Here is a 22,581-nt window from a genome sequence, read left to right as displayed (position 1 = left end):
AGCAAAAAGTTCACAAGTGACTGTCAGGTACTATTTCTCTAGGAAAAAAATAAACACATGAATAACTACATGAGAGTCAAAGGTGAGGTAAAAGGGGAAGAGGGGGGAACAAGGGGGGGGAGATTTAAAAGGTCCAAATCACCATAAACCTTCTAAAGTTAACACTATATCGAGCTCTGTCCCATGCACTTAGCAGTACCTCTTAGTGCTTATTCTGCATATAGTTGCTAGATGTGAGTTATTAGGGCAATCAAATTATTAGTGCCCTTGGGCGAACGCTAATTAAATAGGGGCATACTGCATAATCAAGTCGATCATTACTTACTGCACTACACTGTCAAATACACTCCATTTTCAGGTCATCTCAAAAGAGAAAAAATTTTATTCCCTAGGAAATTTTTATTGAATATGAAACCCTAAGTCTAGTTCATAAAAGTACAAAATGGATGACCAAAATAATTTGCTTAGGGTGAATTGGCTGCAGACAGAATTTAAAAAACAAAACAAAATAAAAAAACTCCCCCACAGTTCCAACACTTAATAAAGATATCCTACAATATATATACTTTCCTCTTAGTTTTAATGAGGATGATGACTTATGTCAAACAAAAGCCTTTGCAGCTGAATATCCCAATGTAATCCCTTTTCAACAAGCAACAGGTGTTACAGATGAAGGGGAAAAAAATCCAAAGTTATATAACTTGGGGACAGGCAAGGGACTTTTAGAAGGTATCTTCTGGAGTTGGTAATAGTTGTAATAGGATGATCATCACATAGTCAAAGTATTTAAGATGAACACAATTTAAGGGGTTTTATCCTTTCTGGAGTTGTATACCACAGTCCAGTCAACAGTAAACACTCTTTACAGAGAACAAATACTACAAGTTCTTACTGAAAAACATTTCTAAAGTATACCCTTATCAAAACAGAATGAAATTTCATGAGGTCTTTTTGGACTTTCTGACCGAGAGCTTCTAGATAATGAGAAAAGCAAGAGAAAAATTTTTACTTTCCTTAGTGGGGACTCTTGACAAACCAGTCCTCTGAAGGTCTTTACACAGATACTTTCTTTGTCATGACTCTTTTCTTCCTATCTCCTAATCCATTTCAGTACTCTTTCATAGGGAAAGTAGCAGTATTAATATTCTAGTTCCTTCTGTATTGCCTTAAATCTTTTAAAACAAATATTTATGGCCTTAAAGTAATTTGCATATTTCTTAGATATTTAACGACTAGCCCTCAGTAATATCTCTTATAAGTTAACAGTAATAAATACCTGGAAATATACCTAAAACAACCCAGAAAGGGAGTTATTGGACTCCGAAACTGAATCAATGGCAAAAATGGCCATTTTTTATGTATAATTAGAGATCAGAACCAAGAAACAGCTTTTGGAGTAAGTCTCAAGTGCTGAGAGGAGTTGGATTTTGAGCTCTATCAGAAATCTGATCTGAGCTGACAGAAACTGTAAATGTCTTAAACTCCCATTTCCTACTTCTGGAAGTAACTTAAAATGAATGTCTCACGGTATCCTCATGATATAAACAAGCCGCCTCATTCCTGCAAAATCTTGCCTCTAAACAGAAACACACCACTTTTAGTGGCAGCTCCCTGCTAGGAGATATTCTCACACTCCAAATCTCAATGTGTACATTTCATGCTTCCTATTCTAGCTTGAATAGTTACTAAATATAATTTTTCTTTCAAGATATCCTGAACATGCCACATACCTGTTGTCAACTTTCTTGTCAAGTTCTAATTGTCCTACAACTAATATGAGCCAGTGGCTTTCAAACTTTATAACGCCTACGAATCACCTGGGGCATTAATAAAATGCAGATTCCTGGGCCTCACTCGCCGGTCTCTAAGTGATTCTGATGCAGGTGGTCAGAGGATCAAACTTTAGAGCTCTGGTATAGGCGGTTCTTAAATTTATGGCAAGTTGCATTCCTAGGAAAACTTCCATAAGTCAAAATGTCATTAGCTGAATCTGATTTTCCCCTATAAACCATAACGTAAATAGGAAGTTACAAATTTGGTAGAGGGGCTGGGGCTCACATTTTGAGAGATGTGGCTTAAGCTCATACTTCAGTAGCAGTACACTGTAGAGTATAAACCTTTCTAAATACACAAAGCACAACTGAGAACACAGTAAACAATTATAAAGGACTTAACAGGATAAACAGCAATCTACCACAGAAAGTTGTTTTTTAAAATACAACTCCTGCTTCACTTTTACTGCAGCATAAAGGACCTTACAACAAGGGATTTCAAAGGGTTTTCTCTGAGAACACTGGCAACTTTAAGAAGACTTTTGATAATATTTAACTGCTGGATACTCTTTCAGAAATTAATTCAGAGTATTATTTCACTGCTCCTTTCACTTGCTATATATATTTTGTACCAACATAAAAATCAATTTGTGGGCCTCTGTTTGCAAATAAAATCTGAGCGTTCGTTAACATGTCTAACTTCACCTTGCCCCATTTCATCTCAGCACAGCATGAACGACAGGGTGCTAGTGAGCTGATCTCCCAAAACAGCAGTTCCACAGGATTCAACCGGAGCAGTTGCCTTCCCAACACACCTAACAAACCACTGCATACATTTCTCATCCAATGATCCTTCACAGTGTTTTCCCTGCTAGTGTCCAAGGCCTCAAAAGGCCTGGCTTAAATGGTGATCAGGTTCAAAGACAGAAAAAGCAGGAGTTTGTTTTGACCTAACAATTCTTTCCATTTTGGACAAAGGTACTAAATAATAGGTATCAAGGCATGTGCATATGTGTTATATATGTAATAATCACTAGGTGGGGTCACTGCTTTTTCCACTTCGCTAATCATTTTAATCTGCCTCAAAATTTTCAGCAGATACTGTCTTTGGATCTGCCTTCAATACCAGTTTACCAGTTGATAAAGCTTCACAGCAAATTATTCTGCCTTAGTTGGTTACTTTTAGTCTCTTCTTTTTCCCTTTCTGACCCTCATTAGACATCATTTTCTCAACTGTTTCAGGCCAGAGAGAAACGGTGACAGTGCCTGTGAATAGAAAACCTCCACCGGAGAACAGAGCTCAGAACTGAAGTGCAGCTGGGACCAGCTCAGCAAGCCGTGGGATCTAGGATCTAAGGCCATGTTTGCATTCCCCAGATAAGACAGGACAACTACTGAGCCCTATAAGAAGAAATAACTGCAGTTTCAAAACCAAAACCAAGAGCTCAATTTCTGCTCTATGCCTTCTGTCCTCCCTCACATACAACTACCACAGTTACTTTTTTATACACTGTGCCTCATCTTACGATTAAAACATTCCAACTTTGTTATGATTTCTAAAATTCAGCCTCTCCAGCATATTTTCAACTACCAAATGGTTGCATCTCATGCTAATAATCTGAACTCACCACTGCTGTCAATCTTTCCCATGTCCTGTGCCCCATCCACCCTGAAGATTTTTACAAATTTTGCTTAATTCATCCCACATTTTCCTTTGTAGTTTTCCTTCTGTTTTATAATGCCTCTTAATGTTTTAAAATAATCACTGATTTATTTAATATTTATTACAAAAGGCTTCCAATGATTTATATTTATTAATCACCCACCAATAAACACATTAGTAAGAATTCAGGTCAAGGATAAACTAAATCAATCAGGATAATGATTATGAAAGCATTCTAAGAAAACATCATTAATTTAGTTCCTGAAATGCTAACTGCAATTAGAATCAGTAACATTTAGCTGAGGATGGTGAATATACATTATCAAACTGATCGTACCTGAGAGTTTATATGTTCCTACTAACCGGGTGCAATCTCACTTCATAACAACTTATAAAAATGGTCTCTGAACACTGAAAGCCAAACCATTTGTTAACAAATATTTGCCTGACATGATTCCAACATATTTGAAAGAGTCAGAGAGTTAAACCATGCAGTAACACATAGCTTTAAAATGGCAGTCCAGACATTAAAGAAACATACAAAGTTCAACAGTTTGGACTGATACAAATTTCAAATGCATAAAAGGTTATTTTGAGAATATTAGAATAATTTGAGGCCTATTTACTTTATGAAAGTACTCACCTGACTCTTGCAAGTATCTATATACCAAGAAGTTGACCTCATCACTGCTTATACTCATCTTTATTCCCACTTAAACCATGAGGTCACAACACAGGATATAACCCTAAAAATAAAACAAAGTTAATTAAGTATTTTCTCAATAAAATATTTTTAAACAAAATGTAAACAATGTTGTAAAAAACCATTTGATTTTATTAAATGATGTAAAATGAAGGTTCTGAATTGCCTAATAATAAACCCTAGCAGATTTTTCAATGGTTAGTAATAGATTACACAACCAAAACATGGCTGGGTCTATTTTTCTGCAAGATAACATATTTGCAAAAAGGATTCAAAATTTATAAAAAGACAGCAACATCCTATTTTATTTGACTATATCCAATAGCATAAAAAGTTGTTTCCTTTTCTTTCTTAACTATTAAAAAAAATTTTAAAGGACTCAGAATACTATTTAGGAAAAGAAGGACTTTAGACCATTGGGTGTGTGATGATCCATCTATGCTGGTTTTGTCTACATAATCTGGTAGGATTTGAAGTCTCCATTTTATCAGTATCTAATTTGCAATGTTCAAGTTTCAAAAAGATCTAGGTACATGTAAAGCAGAGAAGTGGGAATACAGTTTCCAAAACTCAAATAATATTCTTTAAGAACATACTTAAACCTTGAATTCAGAGGGAGAGGAAAAAAGGAAACTGACACCTAACTTAATTATGTCCTAATTATATTTATCTGTTCTCATGTCATGGAAATTATTTTAAAAGGAAGTCAACATTTTTTTGCAGAGTCTGACAGTAAACATATTAGGCTTTGCCACTCATATACAGTTTCTGTTAAAACTACTCAATTCTGTTAGAGTACAAAAGCAGCAACAAACAAGATGTAGACAAATGAGTTTGGCCATGTTCCAATAAAACTTTTATTTATGGACAGTGAAATCTGAATTTCATATGACAAAGTTGTATCATAAAATATTTCTCTTTTAACTTCTTTTAAAGCACTTAAAAAAACACACGTTTCTTAGCTTGTGGACCTTATAAAAGGCTAGTGAGCCAGATTTGACCCAGACTGTGTACTTTCTTGGTCTTTTTTTATTTAAAAAGAATACAATGACATCTATTCAGTAAAAAGGGGTATGTAACATCATGTGCCTGTGTGGGTTGACCTGCCACATCACGGGTCTTTTTATGATGCAGAGGTCATAGTATATTTAAAAGTCACAAATTAACGTACACCTGAGTAGCCTACCATGTGACAGGAACTGCCACTGCCCTAAGTTGGGGGAAAAGTGGTGACTAAGCATATCAAGCTTCTATTGCAGAAAAGAACAAAGACAAACAAGGAAGTAATAACAATTTCCCAATGACACATACAGAGGAAATCCTAACCAAATTTAGCAGTATGGGAATACATCTTGAAGAAAGCATCACTGGTATTCAGACTGGAAAGATGGATGGGGGGAGTGAGGACACAAATGCTTGAGGGAGGAAAGCAGGGAACACAAGGAATCCAGTGAGCAGTAACAGTCGGTGGAAGGGCTGGATGAAGAAAGAAAAACAAAACACTGAAGTAAGGCTTGAAACACAAACAAAAACCACGTTCTAAGGGGCCCTGACAGCATCACTTAGAGAAAACACACTGAAAGGTTTTGAGCAGGTAGCGGAATGAACACTTACAATACACAAAGATCACCCTGGCTCTGAAGTGAGGGGGAGACTGGAAGAGAGTCTAATAGGTGGATGCTGCAGTAATCTAGTGGACGAATGAAACCTGGGCTGTGGCACTGAAGCCAGGAAGAAAGAGGGGTTCCAAAGTGTGACCAGAGTAATACAGAATGAGGGAAAACAAAGACTCAAAAGATTCTTTTAGGAAATCTGGATCAGCAGTACTTCCACTTACTAAGATGAGAACCTATGAAAGAAGAGTAACAATTCCCTTCATACAGAGAAAAAGAGATTCTCCCCAAAAATTAACTTAGAGAGTACAATTAGCCACCTGAATATTTGGAATGATGAAGGTATACTCCTTCGACGGTTCTGGTTCAGGACATCTTGTCTCAATTTACTATGGTACGTTAGGTGACTTGTGCTCTGGAGGGTATCTTGCTAAATTTTATCTTGACCCAAAGTAATGTGTTGCAATGTGTCTGGCACACACAGTGGATATTAAATAGTCAATTTTGAAAGTGTGTTAATCCAAATGATTTTAAAAGACAAAACAACCAATCCCATACCATTATAAAAGTATATGAAATTTAATCATAATTTGCCAGTCATGGATATCTGTTTATAAGGGGAATAATTCATCACTATTTCATTAACAGGATAATTTCCCAAAATGAGATGTCCTAGGTGGAACCCAAGTGAAACAGACTGACAGAGAAAACAAAGTATGTACTCTTTTCCCTTTAATGTATCATTCAGTTTGACACTCAAATAATAAACACTGGTGCTCAAATACCTAAGATGCAAAGGTTTTCAATTAATGGCTGGTTCTGATAAGCTAAGGCCATCAGTGTCTCAACTTGAAGCAGTGATCAGTGGTGCTTCAGCATCACCTAATATATTCCAGGGCAAAGAAAAATGCAAACCAAACTGACATAAGTCCTTGTATATAAAAGTTCTAAGACTAAGTACCTATTGCTGACACACTTCAAAAAGTCATCACAAAAAACACCAAACACGTAGAGGAGAAAAGGTCTTATCTGTTCAAATTACTAGGAACTGGTGTATTCCATTGATCATAGTGCTATGTCAATTTCTGGAATCAAGAGTAACATTTTTTTAAGGGAAAAGAGTGAATTATTCAAATTTTAAAAAGTATTATTCCAGCTGTCATCCTACTTCAGCTAGCTCTTTTATATCCTCAGAAAGAACCTTATTGTCACCCTTATGCCAAGTGTACTCCTAGGGAAGACAAAGCGCTATGCTAAGAGTAGGAATGAAGTAAAAGTTGGCCCAAGCCTTGCAGAGCTCAGTTTTTCAATGAAGAGAAACGTACAAATGTATCCTTTTTAAAAAACTATAAATTTAATACAATCCTGTATTAGATGTTTCAGTCACAGTTGCAATAAACCTATATAGTCTAAAGACTTGAGTATGTCCATTTTCAAAGACACTTAATTCTAGAATATGTAGAAAACTGACTCTTGTAAATTGTAACATCAAAAGACACCTGAAAAGAACACAACAAAAATAAAACATTAAGACAGTCCCTGCCTGAAGAACTCAGTTTTCACTTTCAAAACACCTTAGAAGCCACTGTGCCAAAGAGAAAAATCAGAGAAAATACAACCCCCTCTCTAGTGGACTCAGTATGGCTTTACAGAACTGCTCCATTTTGGTCTGGTCGCTTACACAGCTAAGGAGGGTGCTCCGTAATGGGATTTAGTCTTCTCTGTCTCAGGTAAACACCAGACATTCAGATACTAGACGTCACCCATTCTCAGAGGGCACACAAGAAGTCTTACCACTCTATCTCCTCCATTGTGGTATCTTTCAGAACAACTATCTTTACACAAGGTCACAAAACAACAGTGGGACACTCATCCAAACATTATCCTATACCGCTATATTCTGCCTCATCATAGTTATTATATATATATCAGAACTGAGTTCTGATGAATGAATGAATGAATGAATGAAATGCTTGTGTACTTTCCCATCCTAACTCTCAGGAACATCCTATAAATTCATAAAACCTTTTATTGGAAACTCCTATCAGTTATAGGCAGTTGCTTAATTCGGATCCATAGCTATATTAAAATAGCCAAAACTAAATATAAAAATTAGTTTTTTAATAAACTTTTTAAATCTTTATTCATTTTTGAGAGACAGAAAGAGACAAGAGCATGAGCAGGGGAGGGGCAGACAGAGAGGGAGACAGAAACTCAAGCAGGCTCCAGGCTCCAAGCTGTCAGCAAGGAGTCCAATGACGGGCTTGAAACCACAAATTTCGAGATCATGACCTGGGTCGAAGTCGGATGCTTAACTAACTAAGCCATATAGGCAGCTGTGAATGTTAGATTTTTTAAATATTTATTTATTTTGAGAGAAAAAAAGAGAGGAAAAAAAACATGCTGGCAGGAGGAGGGGCAGAGAGAGAATTCCAAAGAGGCTCTGCACTGTCAACCCCAAAGTGGAACTTGATCTCACAACTGTGAGATCATGACATGAGCCAAAATCAAGAGTTGGACACCTAACCAACTGAGCCAGATACCCCCTGAAAATCAATCTTAACTAATATTTAGCCAACATATTTATATTAAAAGTACACTATTTTAAATGAACAGTATGCAATATTTTACTTCAAAACTATAGAGAATAATTTAACAAATATTATAAAAACAGGACTGTTGACACAATTCAGCTAAGATTTGTTCAACTGAATACATACAGCATTTTCAGCATCACAAAATTGAAATCAGCATATACACATTGAAAAATAACTGCTCCACACATTTGCACATTTAATCATTTCCTAGTTTCTCTTTGGAGAAAGATATATTCTTTTCTGATTCCATTCCTGGAGCATGCCAGTGACTAATTATGAACCTAAATCACATTATTTTAAAATTAAAAGAATGAAAAAAAGTGAAAGTCATGGGTAGAAATAAAGAAACCAGATTTTCTTAAATGTCCTGGCGACCACACAGTGTTGAGAGATCTGGAACCCCTTTGCATGATCCAAAACCAAATGTTTAATTGAATACTTGATCTTACAAAATGTGTAAGAGTGGTGGCATATTATCTCATAACAGACAATTAATTTTTGTGTTGCTCAGCCATTTGGATGATCCTAAACTTTCATTATTCTAAAACAGCCATCAGGGCATTTATGCTTAAAGTAGTTTTCTTTCATTTCTTTTTGGTAGGTATGCATTAATTAGTATTTCTCAGGATGAGAAAAAGTCTTTAAAAGTAAATTACTGGGCCCAATGGAATAAATAGTTATTCAAATCTTTTTTTTAACTCAAGTGCAGTCAACACACAATGTCATATTAAGTTTCAGATGTACAACATGGCACACATTATACTATGCTCATCACAAGTGTGGCTACTACCTGTCCCCACACAATGGTATTTTACTACTACTGGCTACACTTCTCATGTTGTACCTTGTAACCTCATGACTTACTTATTCCATACCATGATCCTTCTAGATGAAACATTAGCAAAATGTTCAATTTCACCAATAATAAACATAAAAACATTTGGCCATAACATTAGCAAAGATTTAAAAATAATACTCAACATTATCAAAACTGTGACAAAATAGAAAATTTAATCTTAAATATACCTACAAATATCTGCCACAGCCATTTAAAAGTTGAAAAAAGAGCAATGATATTAAAAGCTGCTAAAGGAATTTCTGATATTAAAAATAAGAATTGTTTTGGGGTGCATGGTTGCGCTCAGTCAGTTAAGCATTCAACTTCAGCTCAGGTCACAAACGCACGGTTTGCGGGATTGAGCCCCGCACTGGGCTCTGTGCTGACAGCTCAGAGCCTGGAGCCTGTTTCAGATTTTGTGTGTGTGTGTGTGTGTGTGTGTGTGTGTGTGTGTGTGTGTGTGTCTCTCTCTCTCTCTCTCTCTCTCTCTCTCTCTCTCTCTCTCTCTCTCTGTTTCTCTCCTGCTTGCACTGTACTCTGTCTCTTGCTTTCGCTCAAAAATAAATAAAGGTTAAAAAGATTTTTTTAAAAAAGACTTGTGTTTTAATACTGGCAAGTAACTGTCAATGCCACCTTGGACATTTAGGGTTACCTTTCCAAATAAATATTGATGACCTACAGGGGCACAAGGGGATTATTATGGTAGGCATGGTATGGTGCAGAGAGTCCACCTAACAGGAAGGATAACTTGGGCTTATCTGGAACTCAGCTGCTGAGACATGTAGTGACTGACTATAATTAGCAAGATGAAGAAAACTGTGGCTTGCCTCTTGCCGCTTCTACTGCCAGTGTCTGACAAAAGACACCACTATTCCTGCCTTCCATTTGGAGGACTACTCCATTCTCAGCCCTGTGGTTTAAAGGGGAGGGACTTACTGGTTCAAAGAAAGGCACTTAGTCAGCATATTTTAATTTCACCTAAAAGCTGATGTCCCCCCCCGCCCCAACCCTCAGATACACGTTACCTCCCTCTGACCCAACTCAATCATTCCTGGTGACTGAAGCCTGGTGAAATCGCTGGTTTCAAGGAAAGACAACCTCCTCCTTTCAGAAAGGAGTGGGCAAGACAGCAAGGACACTATGTACATCACTGAGGTTAGAGCAGAGATGAGAGAGAAACAGAAAAGCACAAAGAGACAAGAGGATGTAATTAATGACATCAGGTTATCTATTAAGTAATTGGATTAAGTACTATCTGAAGCTAATTTACCATTGCAATTCAGTTAAAGAAATCAAAAATTAATTTTATTATCTAAGCCAATTTCAGATTTTTCAGTTGCAACCCAAAAAAAGGCACACAAATCAGGGAGAATCATCCAAGTGATGTTTTAAAACAAGAAAAATGACTATAAAATTAGTGACTGACTATACTTAGAGAAATAAGAAAAAGAGGAGGGGAAAGTCACATTTTTTAAGTTTCTATACCAGAAAGTATGAAAAATTACTCATATACATGAGTGCCTAGAAAGTGCAACCCTCTGAGGAGTCACACTTGATGTATGTTGAACTAGAGGTAAAACAGGACATTCCAGCTGAAAAGCTCTAGCATAGTTATAATACTACAGCTCACGTCTCATGGAAAGTGGTATCTCTGATTCTGTTCCCCTCATACATGAAAGCAAATCTCTAGTTAATTCTATTATTTTGGGGTGATAAACCAATCCAAACAAATGCAGATGAACTACAATAGTAGGGGTAGGGTAGTGAGAAGTGAAAAGTCAACATTACATGGTCATGCAATTAACAAAACCTAAGAAAGAAAAAATGCACTAAAGCACTATTTTCTGACCAATTTATTTTATTCATTCAGTCAGTCAAAACTTTGGTTGAACACTTTCAATGTATCATCACTCTGAACAGACAGGTGCTGGAGATGTGGCTAAAAAAGGAGACCAAGGCCAGACCTTGTGCCTTTACAAGTTGTTGTGAAGAAAACAATTAATTCCAACTTGGATAAGAAAAAACACAGAAAATTATGAAAGCACAAACCTTAAAGCTGAGGGTATAAGTAAGCAAAAAATGTAAAATGCAAGTGGCTCACAGGTTTCTGTAATAGACACAGTATGGAAAGAATTAATTTTCTTTTTAATGTAAAATGTTTGAAATGTACCAAGTTACCTGTGCTCCTGTGTGTGTTCACTCCTTCTCATTCACTTGAATGTTACGGAAAATGAAGAAGAATATCTGCATTTATTGAGAAACTCCTATAGGCTATGTAAGGGGTTAAGCATTCTACACATTATTTAATTTCGTCAGTATTAACTTCCTCTTTTTAATGTCAGAGCACTAACACATGAGAACAACATCTCTGTATACACTTCTATGTATTCAGAAATGTTATTAAAATACTAAACTACTTTCTCAGGACAGAAAACAACACACACACAGAAAAGAGCCTGGAATGTATAACGTAAAATAATTTAATTACTATGAAGAATCAAAATTCTTAGGAATCGAAGGTCCTATGGAGTTGCTCGTTCCAAGCCAGGACATCCGTTGCCCAGGCCCCACATCCAGTGCAGGCTATCAGTGCTCAGCTGACGTAGCCTACGCTGGGAGTGGCAGTCCAAAGTGGCCAGCCAGCCACTGCAGTCACACACAGATTACAATAGCCTGGAAAGATAGGCTTCTAACCTCTTTTTCAAAACTAATTTGTTGGGTCCAGGTTCTCAATCTGCCGTGAAGCAAAGTAGACCACAGTTTACGTCAGCAAAGTAAACCATTGCTGCCATATTACTACCCACTGAGTTATGGTAGAAAATTCTTGTGAAATTGTCTTGCTAAAACCAACACATGCTGCAAAAAGTAACTCATCACAACTAACAAAAATACAAAGTATATGCGGGAAGGCAAATGAAACAGGAGAGAAATTAAATCAATTCCCTCATTAGTAAAGTCATGGTGGTTACTGCCATCTTATGAGCTGAACTGTCCCTGTTGAATTCTTATGTTGAAGACCTAAACCCAGCAGTACCTCAGAATGTGACTTTATTTGAAGACAGTCATTATTTAAAGAGGTGATTAAACTAAAACAAGGCCATGAGGGTGAACCCTAATTCAATATGATTGGTGTCCTTATATGAGGTAAAAGAGACACCAGGGATGCATACACAGAGAAGAAAGACGATGTGAGGTCACAGTGAGAAAGAAGGTGGCTGTCTACAGGCCAACAAGAGAGGCCTTCTAAGTAATCTATCCTGCCGACACCTTGATCTGGGGACTTCCAACATCCAGAACTATGAGGAAATAAATTTCTGTTGTTTAAGTCATCCAGTCTGTGGATTTTGTTATGGCCGCCCTAGCAAACTGATATATACCCATTATTACAAATTCTTAAAAACTGTAATTATTTATCGGGAGTCTAAAATCACTGATGTTAAACTCACAATGACTAGGATCTGCCTTTTTGAAAATTTGCCGCTATTTTTAGGAACCAATCCTGTTCAAAGACACTGAGATTAACAGGACACATTAACATTTTATAATCATCTGCCCCACAATGCCCTTCTCCTTGAACTGCTCCCTCTCCCCCACCATGAAACACTCTTAGGAAAAGCACTGAAAAATGCATTACCCTTCATTTCCTGCCTCATTAAAAATAATTAAAATTCTACCAGTGTTAGGCAATAACACTGTTGTGGATATAAAATATGGTACAATGAAGGAAGTTTTGAAGTACTTGATAATATAGCTTAAAATACATATAAAGTACATTTGAGAATGTACTTTTGCCATACTAAATCTTATAAGCTTACACAAAATTTTATTAGACTAAATGTAATCATGTTTATCAAATTACTTTTAAACTATAAATCCCAAAATTTGGGGGGTGGGGAGCGCCTGGGTGGCTCAGCAGGCTGAGCATCCGACTTTTGCTCAGATCATGATCTCACATTCTTGAGTTTGAGCCCCGCATTAGGCTCTGGACTGACAGCTCAGAAATTGGAGCCTGCTTCAGATTCTGTGTCTCCCTCTCTCTCTGCCCCTCCCCTGCTTGTGCACTGTCACTGTCTCTCAAAAACTAAAATAAAACAAAAAAAATTTTTTTAAATAAAGTGCAACCTTAGGATTTAGAAACAATCTAATAATCTCAGGAAAAACACCAAGCTCTAAATGAAATACTTCTAATATAATAGTACCCAAACTAAAACTAAAACAAAACCCAGTACAACAAAATCAAATTATCAGGCTGATTTGTTAAAGCATTAATGGGAAACAACAGCATATTTACTTTTTTGTGGATTAGCCCTGAACTACAACTACAGTTTAATTATCAATCGTTTTAAGGATATATTTTTAAGGCTACCTATAATATTAAGTCCAAAAACGGCAAAGCAGTATGTTTCCAAAGAACAAAAATTCTACCACTCTTCACATTAGGACAAATGTTAAGTTTAAACTGCATTTTTAAAGACTCATGAGATCATCTGTATTCACATATTAAGAAGAAAATACCTTTTTATAAATTAAGTATAATTGATATACAGTATTATATTAGTTTCAGGCATACAATATGATTCAACACTTCTATATATTACTCAGTACTCATCACGGGAAGTATACTCCTAATACTTACCTTTACCTATTTCGCCCATCCCCCCACCAATCTCCCCTCTGGCAATCACCAGTTTGTTCTCTAGAATAAAGAGGCTATCTTTTTGTTTTGTTTCTTAAATTCTACATATGAGTGAAATCATATGGTATTTGTCTTTCTCGGACCTAATTCACTAAGCATTATATACCCTGTAGGTCCATCCATGTTGTTGCAAATAGCAAGAACTCATTTTCTATGGCCAAGTAATATTCCGCTGTGTGTGTGTGTGTGTGTGTGTGTATGTGTATGTGTGTGTGTCTGTGTACACAAATATATGTTTAAAATTTTTATTCATTCACCTATCAATGGGCACTTGGGTTGCTTTCATATCTTGGCTATTGCAAATAAGGGTGCAATAAACACACAGGTGCATTTCGTCTTTTCAAATTAGTGTTTTTGTTTTCCTTGAGCAAATACTCAGTACTGGAATTACTGGTATATTACTGGAAATACATGGTATTTCTAATTTTGGATTTCTGAGGAACCTCCACACTATCTTCCACAGTAGCCACACCAATTTGCATTTCCACCAAAAAGGAGAAAATTGTCTTTTAAAATATAAGCTCTATATTTCATTTGTTTTATGTAAGACTTTTTTTTGGGGGGGGGGAGCTATCTTTAATCATTTGAATATAAAGTGCCAGTAAAAAGTCTATAGCATCCTCAAGAGAAAAAAAAATTCAGCTTAAATTTTTTTAAAAAGGTAAACAAGATAGTTTGCAAAGGCATTTTACCTTCTACTTTTGGCACATGAGCATCTTCCAGTAATTTTGGTAAGAGTGTAAAAGCTAATTCTTTTTAACAGAGGCAATTTTTGTGCTGTGTTTTTTCTTTTGGTTCTTGTTGCTTTGTTTTGTTATCAGATTTAATGGTCACTGACATTCCAAAGTTTCTGACCCTTAAGAAACTAGAGTATGGTAATAATAACTTAGGGATATGCCTCTATGGTATCTTTCTTTTCCTTCTTTTTCATTAGAATCTAGAGCCCTCAGAAATAAACTGAAGATAACATGACAAAAAAATAAGATCTCATGTATCCTATATAATTTTAGATAGAAAATTTAAATCTTCTGGGCCTCTGTTTCTTCATCTATAAAATAAAACATTAGATGTCTCTGACTTCTAAACTTCAATGACTAGCGTCAGTATAAGAACATAAGGGTATTATGTATGAATCTTACAGGCTAGCAAAGAGTTACCAGATCATAGAGTGGTTTTTCATAAAACATTTTTAATAGATTTTTAAAAACTGTCAGATGTTAGATGTCCCTCCAGAAATTAGGGAAAGAGAAAACATGAGCCCACCTCATTAAGAAACATTTAGGTATTGTGCATGATGCTTATTAGGACCAACAAACGCTCCTTTATAAATTAACATTGACTTATATAAAGACATAGGCAAATGGCATACCAACTCAATTATTCATTAGTAACTGACACGTCTAATGTCAGTCATTTATTTCAACTGTGATCTACACCAGGAATCTGAAAACTATGGCCTGTGTGTCAAATCCAACCTATCACATATTTTTGTACAACCCACAATACCTTGTGGTTTTTACAAAACAGAATGGTTTTTACAGAACATTCTTTTTACTAGAACATTTGCCATTGATTTAACAATAGGGGACACTAATTTTGAATCTTAATTAAGCAATATTAAGTCTCAGCAAAGCTCTCTAGACAGAAAACAGTAAACTAGCATCCATTAGGTGATGATTCAACTTTGATTTAAGTTAAATTGACATTAACTAAAAGCTCCATTTCTTTTTATACCCAAAAGGCCTCTGATGAGCTGCCTTACAGTCCACAAATGTGGACTTTAACATGCTATATACATAAAAGATCAGTGGTTTACCTACATATCTTCTAGCATCTCTTTAAAATACAAAACTATATGACTTCAGGATAGGTTCAATATGTATTGAATGATAAAATAAATTACATCCAAAGAATACTGTCAGAGGAGTGAAGAGGACAAGAAATTAAAACACTACTGGAAAATATACTTTTTTAAGATTTTATTTTCAAGTAATCTTTACACCCAACATGGGGCTCAAATTCAGAACCCCAAGATCAAAAGTCTCATGCTCTATCAACTGAGCCAGTCACGTGTCCCAATAGGCCATACTTTAGTACATCTTTTCCAATTATTGAGGAATAATCAGTCATAGAACTGAAGGCAAACCACTGTCTGTCTGGGAAAGAGAAGCCTAGAAATGAAAGTATGAAAATGAAAATCAATATGCTGGTCCCCTCCAACTAGCAAGAAAAGCTCTGAATGGGAACCAGTATAAGAAAGGTAACAAATTTTCTCAATTACGACAAACCAATGTACTAGCCTATATTCTAGCTTTGGAACAGACATGCAATGAGGACATGAAAGACTAAAACATAGCTAAAACTTTAAAAGGATAATCACATAAATGGATGGAAATTTTGCTTAAAAATGAGGCATTACAGGCAAATAGAGAAAAGAGGTACTAGGTATAATGAATTCAGAGTTATAAATAAATACTACTTATAACAGCATTTATGAAACAGTTTATTAGACTAGAACTGGGTACTCTTTGTTCTCTAAAGGGCGGGGGATAGGGGGGAGGACTAAGTAGACAAAACTAAGACTACCAAGCCATGAGAGAATCAAAACAAGTGTCCTTAGGACTGACTAAATTTGGTGAATTATTTGGAAAAGCAAAAATAAAAACAGGCAGAAGACTGTTCTAATGGCAGAAATATATGATTATTATAGATCAAACATCCAAGTATGGGTAAAAAAAAAAAAGTATAAAAGAAGATCAACATTCATCCCAATGGGTAATAAATGTTTGTTCAAATCAAGTGAAGACAACTTAAACCCAATTTAATACTCAGGTAACAGACTGGCACACACCTGTACACGTACACACACACACACACACATACACACACATACAAACTCCACAAGCCAGCTACCAGTAAACCTGGGAAGGCAAAAGGCAAAAGAAAATGGAGTAGAAATCGATGATAGATACAAACTGAGGTAGGCTTTGAAGTTTTATTGAAAAGTGCGGAAATCCACCATGGAAGTGTCAGAAGTCAATTTCACAGGGTGAAAGAAAACAGTTTACAGTACTGTCCTCTAAGATGTTTTTCAAAAACCAAACAAACAAAAAAGCTCACAGAGGAACAACTACACTGAGGCTTTGCAGTATCCATCCTTTGTTAAGTACTCAACCAGGTCAGGCTATAGACTAACTGCAAATATCATCTTATTAAAAAATCTTATTAAAAACATATTTCTTATTAAAATATTTATTTTAATACTATCTTATTAAAAATATTTCTTCCATTTCATTGTAAATGTACTTCAAAGCTAATAATGTTCAAAGTTCTCAAATCTAAAAATTAGATTTGTTATCTTTGTCCTGTCCATGACAAAGTTTCATCGATTTTTTTTTATTTAGTATACAAATTAAGCCTCAAAGTGAGCCCTACAGACCCCTGAGGTTCCCAAGACTTTTTAAAGGGGTCCTCAGGTCCAAATTTTTACAGTACTAAGGCATTACTTGACTTTTTCACAAAATTACTTTAATACACTCATGTTACATGTTGCAGAGCAATCGTGGGTGAAACTGCTCACATCCTAATGCAAATCAAGGTGGTTACCTCTTCCTATATTAGTGGTCACTGAATTCTTAACTATCCTGTACTCAAAAAAATAAAAACAAAACCCACAAAAATTCTTCACTGAAGAATTTCCTTGAAAGTAGCAAAAATGCTTAATTTTAGTAAAATCTTCTCATCTATTTGATATCCTATATAATAAAACATCTGTTTGATATCCTATATAATAAACATAAAGTACAGTTTATAAAGCACTTCTGTTGCATACTAAAATGATGGGTGTCTCAAAGAAAAGCACTGTGCAATTGTTGAATTGCAAGCTTTTTTCATGGAACATCATTTTTACTTTCAAGATCAACAGACAAAGTATGGCTTTTCATACTGAGAATTTGGCAGACATCTTCTTGCAAATAAACAAAGTGAAACTGTCACTTTAAAGAAAACAACTAGCAATATTTGTTGGCAAGAATAAAACGTAAGCTTTTAAGAGAAAATTAAGATTTGGAAAATTTATCAGCCACCATGAGCTTGTTAAAAGGTTCCCAATATTCAAAAAACGTTCTGAGATCAGTGGTGATGTTAAAGACTCTTTCTTTCTTTCTTTTCTGGATAAGGACTCTTTCTTTATATTGTATAATGAACATATAGAAGGTCTACAGAATTCAGTGAACAAATATTTTCCCAAGGACCAGTACAAAATTATGCATGAAGAAATGAAGTATACTAAGTTCAAGAGAGACTAATGATTTTATCTAATAATACAAAAAGTTCACAGATCCCATTTCAGATCCTGCATTGCAACTAATCGTTGAGAAGCGATGCACTTGCAGGGTGTCTGGGTGGCGCAGCTAACTACGTGTCTGACTCCTGATTTCAGCTCAGGTCATGCATGCTCTCACAGTTCGTAAGACAAGGCCCTGCAGTGGGCTCTGCGCTGACAGCGTGGAGCCTGCCTGGGATTCTCTCCCTCCCTCTCTGTTGCTCCATCTCACAAAATAAAGAAGCAAACATTAAACAAAAAAAAAACTATCCACCTGAGATTTAGTAGTATCAAAGAAAATACCCAAATTCACTTGAAAAATAAAATTTTATTCTGATTTGAAAAAGTTATAATTATGCATCTTTGTAAGGCCAGATGTTTTTTCACAGATTTCACCTATAAGAACATACCTCAACACGAGAATGCAGAAGGAAGTGTGAGAACCCAGCTACACTGGAGTCAGCCAGAGATGAATAGAAATTTGCCAAGAAGTAAATCAATGCCATTCTTCTCATGAAATTTTTTTTTGGAAATTTAGAAAGTACATATGCTTCATAAAATATGTTGTGTTCACATGTTATAGATGGGTTTATGTCAAAATGCACTGGTAACATAAAACTTCATAGTTTTAATTTCTGGTACAACAAACTGCTAGTATAAAAACTGATTCCTTCTTGGCAATATTCATGCTAATCTTTTTGGCAATCACTTGGGGCACAAGACCTCTTAAGCCATGACTATGTTCAGACTGCAATAGGATATAAATCTTGTTTGTCTTCTGTTATGTTCATGTTGGAATACACATAGGTTTCCAGAAAATTTATACCTAATAAATTAACAAAAAAGGCACTTAAGAAGTCATAAATACCCTCATGCAAAAGTTCTACTTTGGATAAAACATATGGAAATCTACTAAATAAAACATGTAAGAGTAACAATGAGCCATTTTCTGAAACTACACCTCTGTAAATGGACTTTGGTTCAGATACAATTAGTCGATTCAGTAATTTGATTACAATTTAGTTACTCTATCATTCATTCAACAAATATTTACTGAGTGCTAACATATGTCTGGCATTATTCTTGGCCCTGAACACTGTAATAAAATAGAAATTCATTAATATAAAGCATGATATTTTGAAAAATATCCACAGCCGAGGTCCAGATTGCACCCCATTTCCTACCAAACTCTTAAGAGCTGTAGGAAGGTGTAGCAGCAGCGCCACCACGACACATCTCCTTCTCAGGGTAGATTCTCACGTCCTGCATGTCTGTTAGGACTCATCACTTGCGTTTCGTGGTGAGGTTATGTAGAGCTACAACTCAAGTCCTTTCCCACCGACTAAAACAGTAATTTGGTCTCCTCTTGTAACCTTTATATCCCAAAGAGAATACATTCAAGACTATAAGTAATGGCACCCTCCTCTACCATATATATGGAAAAAAATAATGTCAAACGTTGGCACTACAGAATTGATCCAATCATATACTCTATTAGCTAGACAAGAAATAAAGAGAAGTGGCTAGCTGAGCAACAAATCTGAAATTCTTCATGGTCAGATTTCCAGGATACCTGGTACAATTTCCATACCTGCCCCTGCACTGTGAGGAAGAACGGAGGAAATGTAGGGAACAGAGGAAAGCTAGGGAATACAAGCACATCTGTGACTAATTATGGCAAGTCCATAGTCCACACTCTCTTCGCTACTCGTGACTATATTAATAATTACTGTGAATACACTGAGAGAAATCCAAAGCGTAAGATAATAGCTTCTCTTCTTCTTGACATCCTTGGGCATGCCCCATTATTACCTTTCTGCCAGGTAAAGAAACCTAGGCCTCGGCAGAACTGATGCGTAAATACAGCTTCCCTACAATCTCCTATCATTCTTTTTCCTGGACTAAGCACACCAATACTTAACACTATTCATTCTACCAATGAAACTCTGCCTTGACAACTTTTTCCACCTTCCCTGAAGCTCCACCTCTGAGCCCATTGCTCTCCTCAAATAGTATTTGCAAGCTAGGTTTTCTACATTAACTCCTCAACCCTCACCACCAACAAATACATTTAATCACTTAAAGCCAAAGAGATGACAAGCTTAACTATCTGACATAACAAATGTTAATAAATAACAATGCCTTAGTGTTCTGCTTTCTAAAAAATTTATATACAACAAAGCCACAAATATATCTCAACTCATTTCTCATATTTGAGTAATATCAAGTGCTTCTGAAAATTATAAAAATCATTTCCAAGGTGTCTAATGTAAACTACAGTATTAAAATAAAAACGAATAGCTTTACTTTGCCACATAATGGCCATTTGAATGATCTAAATATAATCACATGTCTAGCCAGGTTGGCAAGAACAGAGAAGAATAAAATACAATTTTTTAAGAATCATAAAAGGCCAAGGTACAAAGAAGCTTAACAGGGGATGGGGAACTGAGGGGATATATATATTACACATAGGCTGATAAAAACGAAATGAACACAAAATTGTATGTGTAGACGGGGTGGGAGAATATTTAAGCTAGAAGGTTCACCTGATGGTTTTTCAAAATGTGTTGCACATTAAATCACCTGGGGAGCTTTTACAAATCCTGATGTCCATGTAACTTACATCCAGAATTTCTGGAGGTAGGAGCCAGATGTCAGTATTTTTTGAAGAATCTCAGGTAAATACAATGCAGAGCAAAGTCTGGAAACCTCCTGTTTACCTAATTGAAAGCATTCTAATAATCTGGAAAATGTGTTAGGAGAACAAGCTCTTCAGATCACTAAGAACTTTTCGAAGTCCTTGTGACCTCTGTATCAGTTTCCTGCCGTAACAATGTACCTCAAACCAGGTGGCTTAACACAGAAAAGTACGGTCTCCATTCTGGAGCTAAAAGTCTGAAATGAACATACTAGCAGGGCCACACTCCTACCAAAGCCTCTGGGGGAGAATCCTTCCTGATCTCCTGAAGCTTCTGGGACTTCTAGGTGGCTCATGGGTTTGCAGCAACATAACACCAGTTTCTGCCGCCTCCTGTGTCTGTGTCTTCACATGGTGCTCTCCACTGTGTTTGTCTGTGTCCACATTTCCTTCTTAGAAGGACACACGCGAGTCACACTGGAATAGTCTACCTAATGACCGTATCTTAACTTAATCACACCTGCAAAGACCTTATCTCCAAATAAGGCCACAGTCACAGATACCAGGGGTTACAATCTCAATGTATCTTTTGGGGAACCTAACTCAATCCATAATACCTCACTCTTAAGAGTCACCTACTAATCAACCACAAAACTTAGTGTTATATGGTTTAATACAGAATTCCAGCTTACAACGAACTGAAGCATGCTGCACCTTTTCAGAGCCTAAAAGAACATCAGATGTTAAAGTACTCTAAAGAGAGGATCCATCCTCTGGTATCCCCTCAGTAGCTACACAACTCCATTATTAAACAGGAAAGGTTAAAAAAAAATACAAACTACTCTCAAGTTAGTTTCCTCTTGCCCTGGCTGCCAAACTTCTATTTCAAAACACTCTTTTAGCAATGTCCAAAATTCTTTAGTCTAGCAATAAAGTCCCTTCCAGTATGGCAACCTACAGTTCTACCTTTATTCCTTCCCACACTCTTACAAACCTGACTGCACTGTGAAACTGTCACTGGGTTATATATACACACATACATTTTATATGTGTGTATATATATACATATATATATTCATTCAAATGACCAAATGTATGTCCTTGGTTTCTGATTCACAGTTCCCCAAACCCTTGGAACGTCACACTTGTTGAGAGTGACAAAGGTGTCTTCTGTGGACTTTTGTTATGTTAGGTGACTTTGGGACCACACCTAAGCATGGGGGCTGGCTGCCAGAAGAACTAAGCTTGTGATTAGAGAGCTGGGACTTTTCAATTCTAAATGTCCCCAAATTCTGGGGGAAGGAGAGGGCCTGGAGCCTGAATCAATCCCCAATGATGTAAACATGCCTTTGTAATGAAGCCTCCATAAAAACCCGAAAGGACAGGGTTCAGAGAGCTTCCAGGTTGACGAACCTGTGTGGAGATTTGGGGGTGGGGTGGAGGCCTGGCACATCTGGAGAGGACAAGGAAGCCCCGGGCCACTTGTTGCCCTGATGCATCTCTTTCATCTGGCTGTTTCTGAGTTACAACCTCTCATAATTAACCAGTGCTCTAGTATGTAAAATGTTTTGAGTTTCATAAGCTGCCCTAGCAAATTAACTGCACCCAAAGCGGAGGCCATCTGATTTACAGCCAGCTGGTCAGAAGCACAGGTAACAACTGGCGTCTGAAGAGGACAGGGGCAAATCCTGGGAGGACTGAACCCTAATCCTGTGGAATCTGATACCCTACTTG

At 36.4% G+C, this 22,581-nt stretch overlaps 1 protein-coding gene across 6 annotated transcripts in view; it reads right to left on the bottom strand.

Annotated features, from left to right (window-relative positions):
* The window catches only part of TBL1XR1 (transducin beta like 1 X-linked receptor 1), a 176,140-nt gene that overhangs the window by 36,783 nt on the left and 116,776 nt on the right, over positions 1–22,581 (bottom strand). For 5 of the 6 annotated variants that reach the window (XM_029939854.1, XM_029939855.1, XM_029939857.1 and 2 more), the window contains one exon: positions 4,079–4,181. The exons of the other annotated variant lie outside the window; for it this stretch is intronic. In XM_029939854.1, the coding sequence (XP_029795714.1) occupies positions 4,079–4,136 (58 nt within the window). In that variant the 5' untranslated portion in view covers positions 4,137–4,181. The remainder of the gene's footprint in view (positions 1–4,078; positions 4,182–22,581) is intronic. 6 annotated transcript variants of the gene reach the window in all.

Source organism: Suricata suricatta, chromosome 5 (assembly GCF_006229205.1).
Source record: "Suricata suricatta isolate VVHF042 chromosome 5, meerkat_22Aug2017_6uvM2_HiC, whole genome shotgun sequence".
NCBI classification, from domain to species: Eukaryota; Metazoa; Chordata; class Mammalia; order Carnivora; family Herpestidae; genus Suricata; species Suricata suricatta.
The sequence above is the reverse complement of the archived record's forward strand: the minus strand, read 5'-3'. Positions and strand labels throughout refer to the sequence as shown.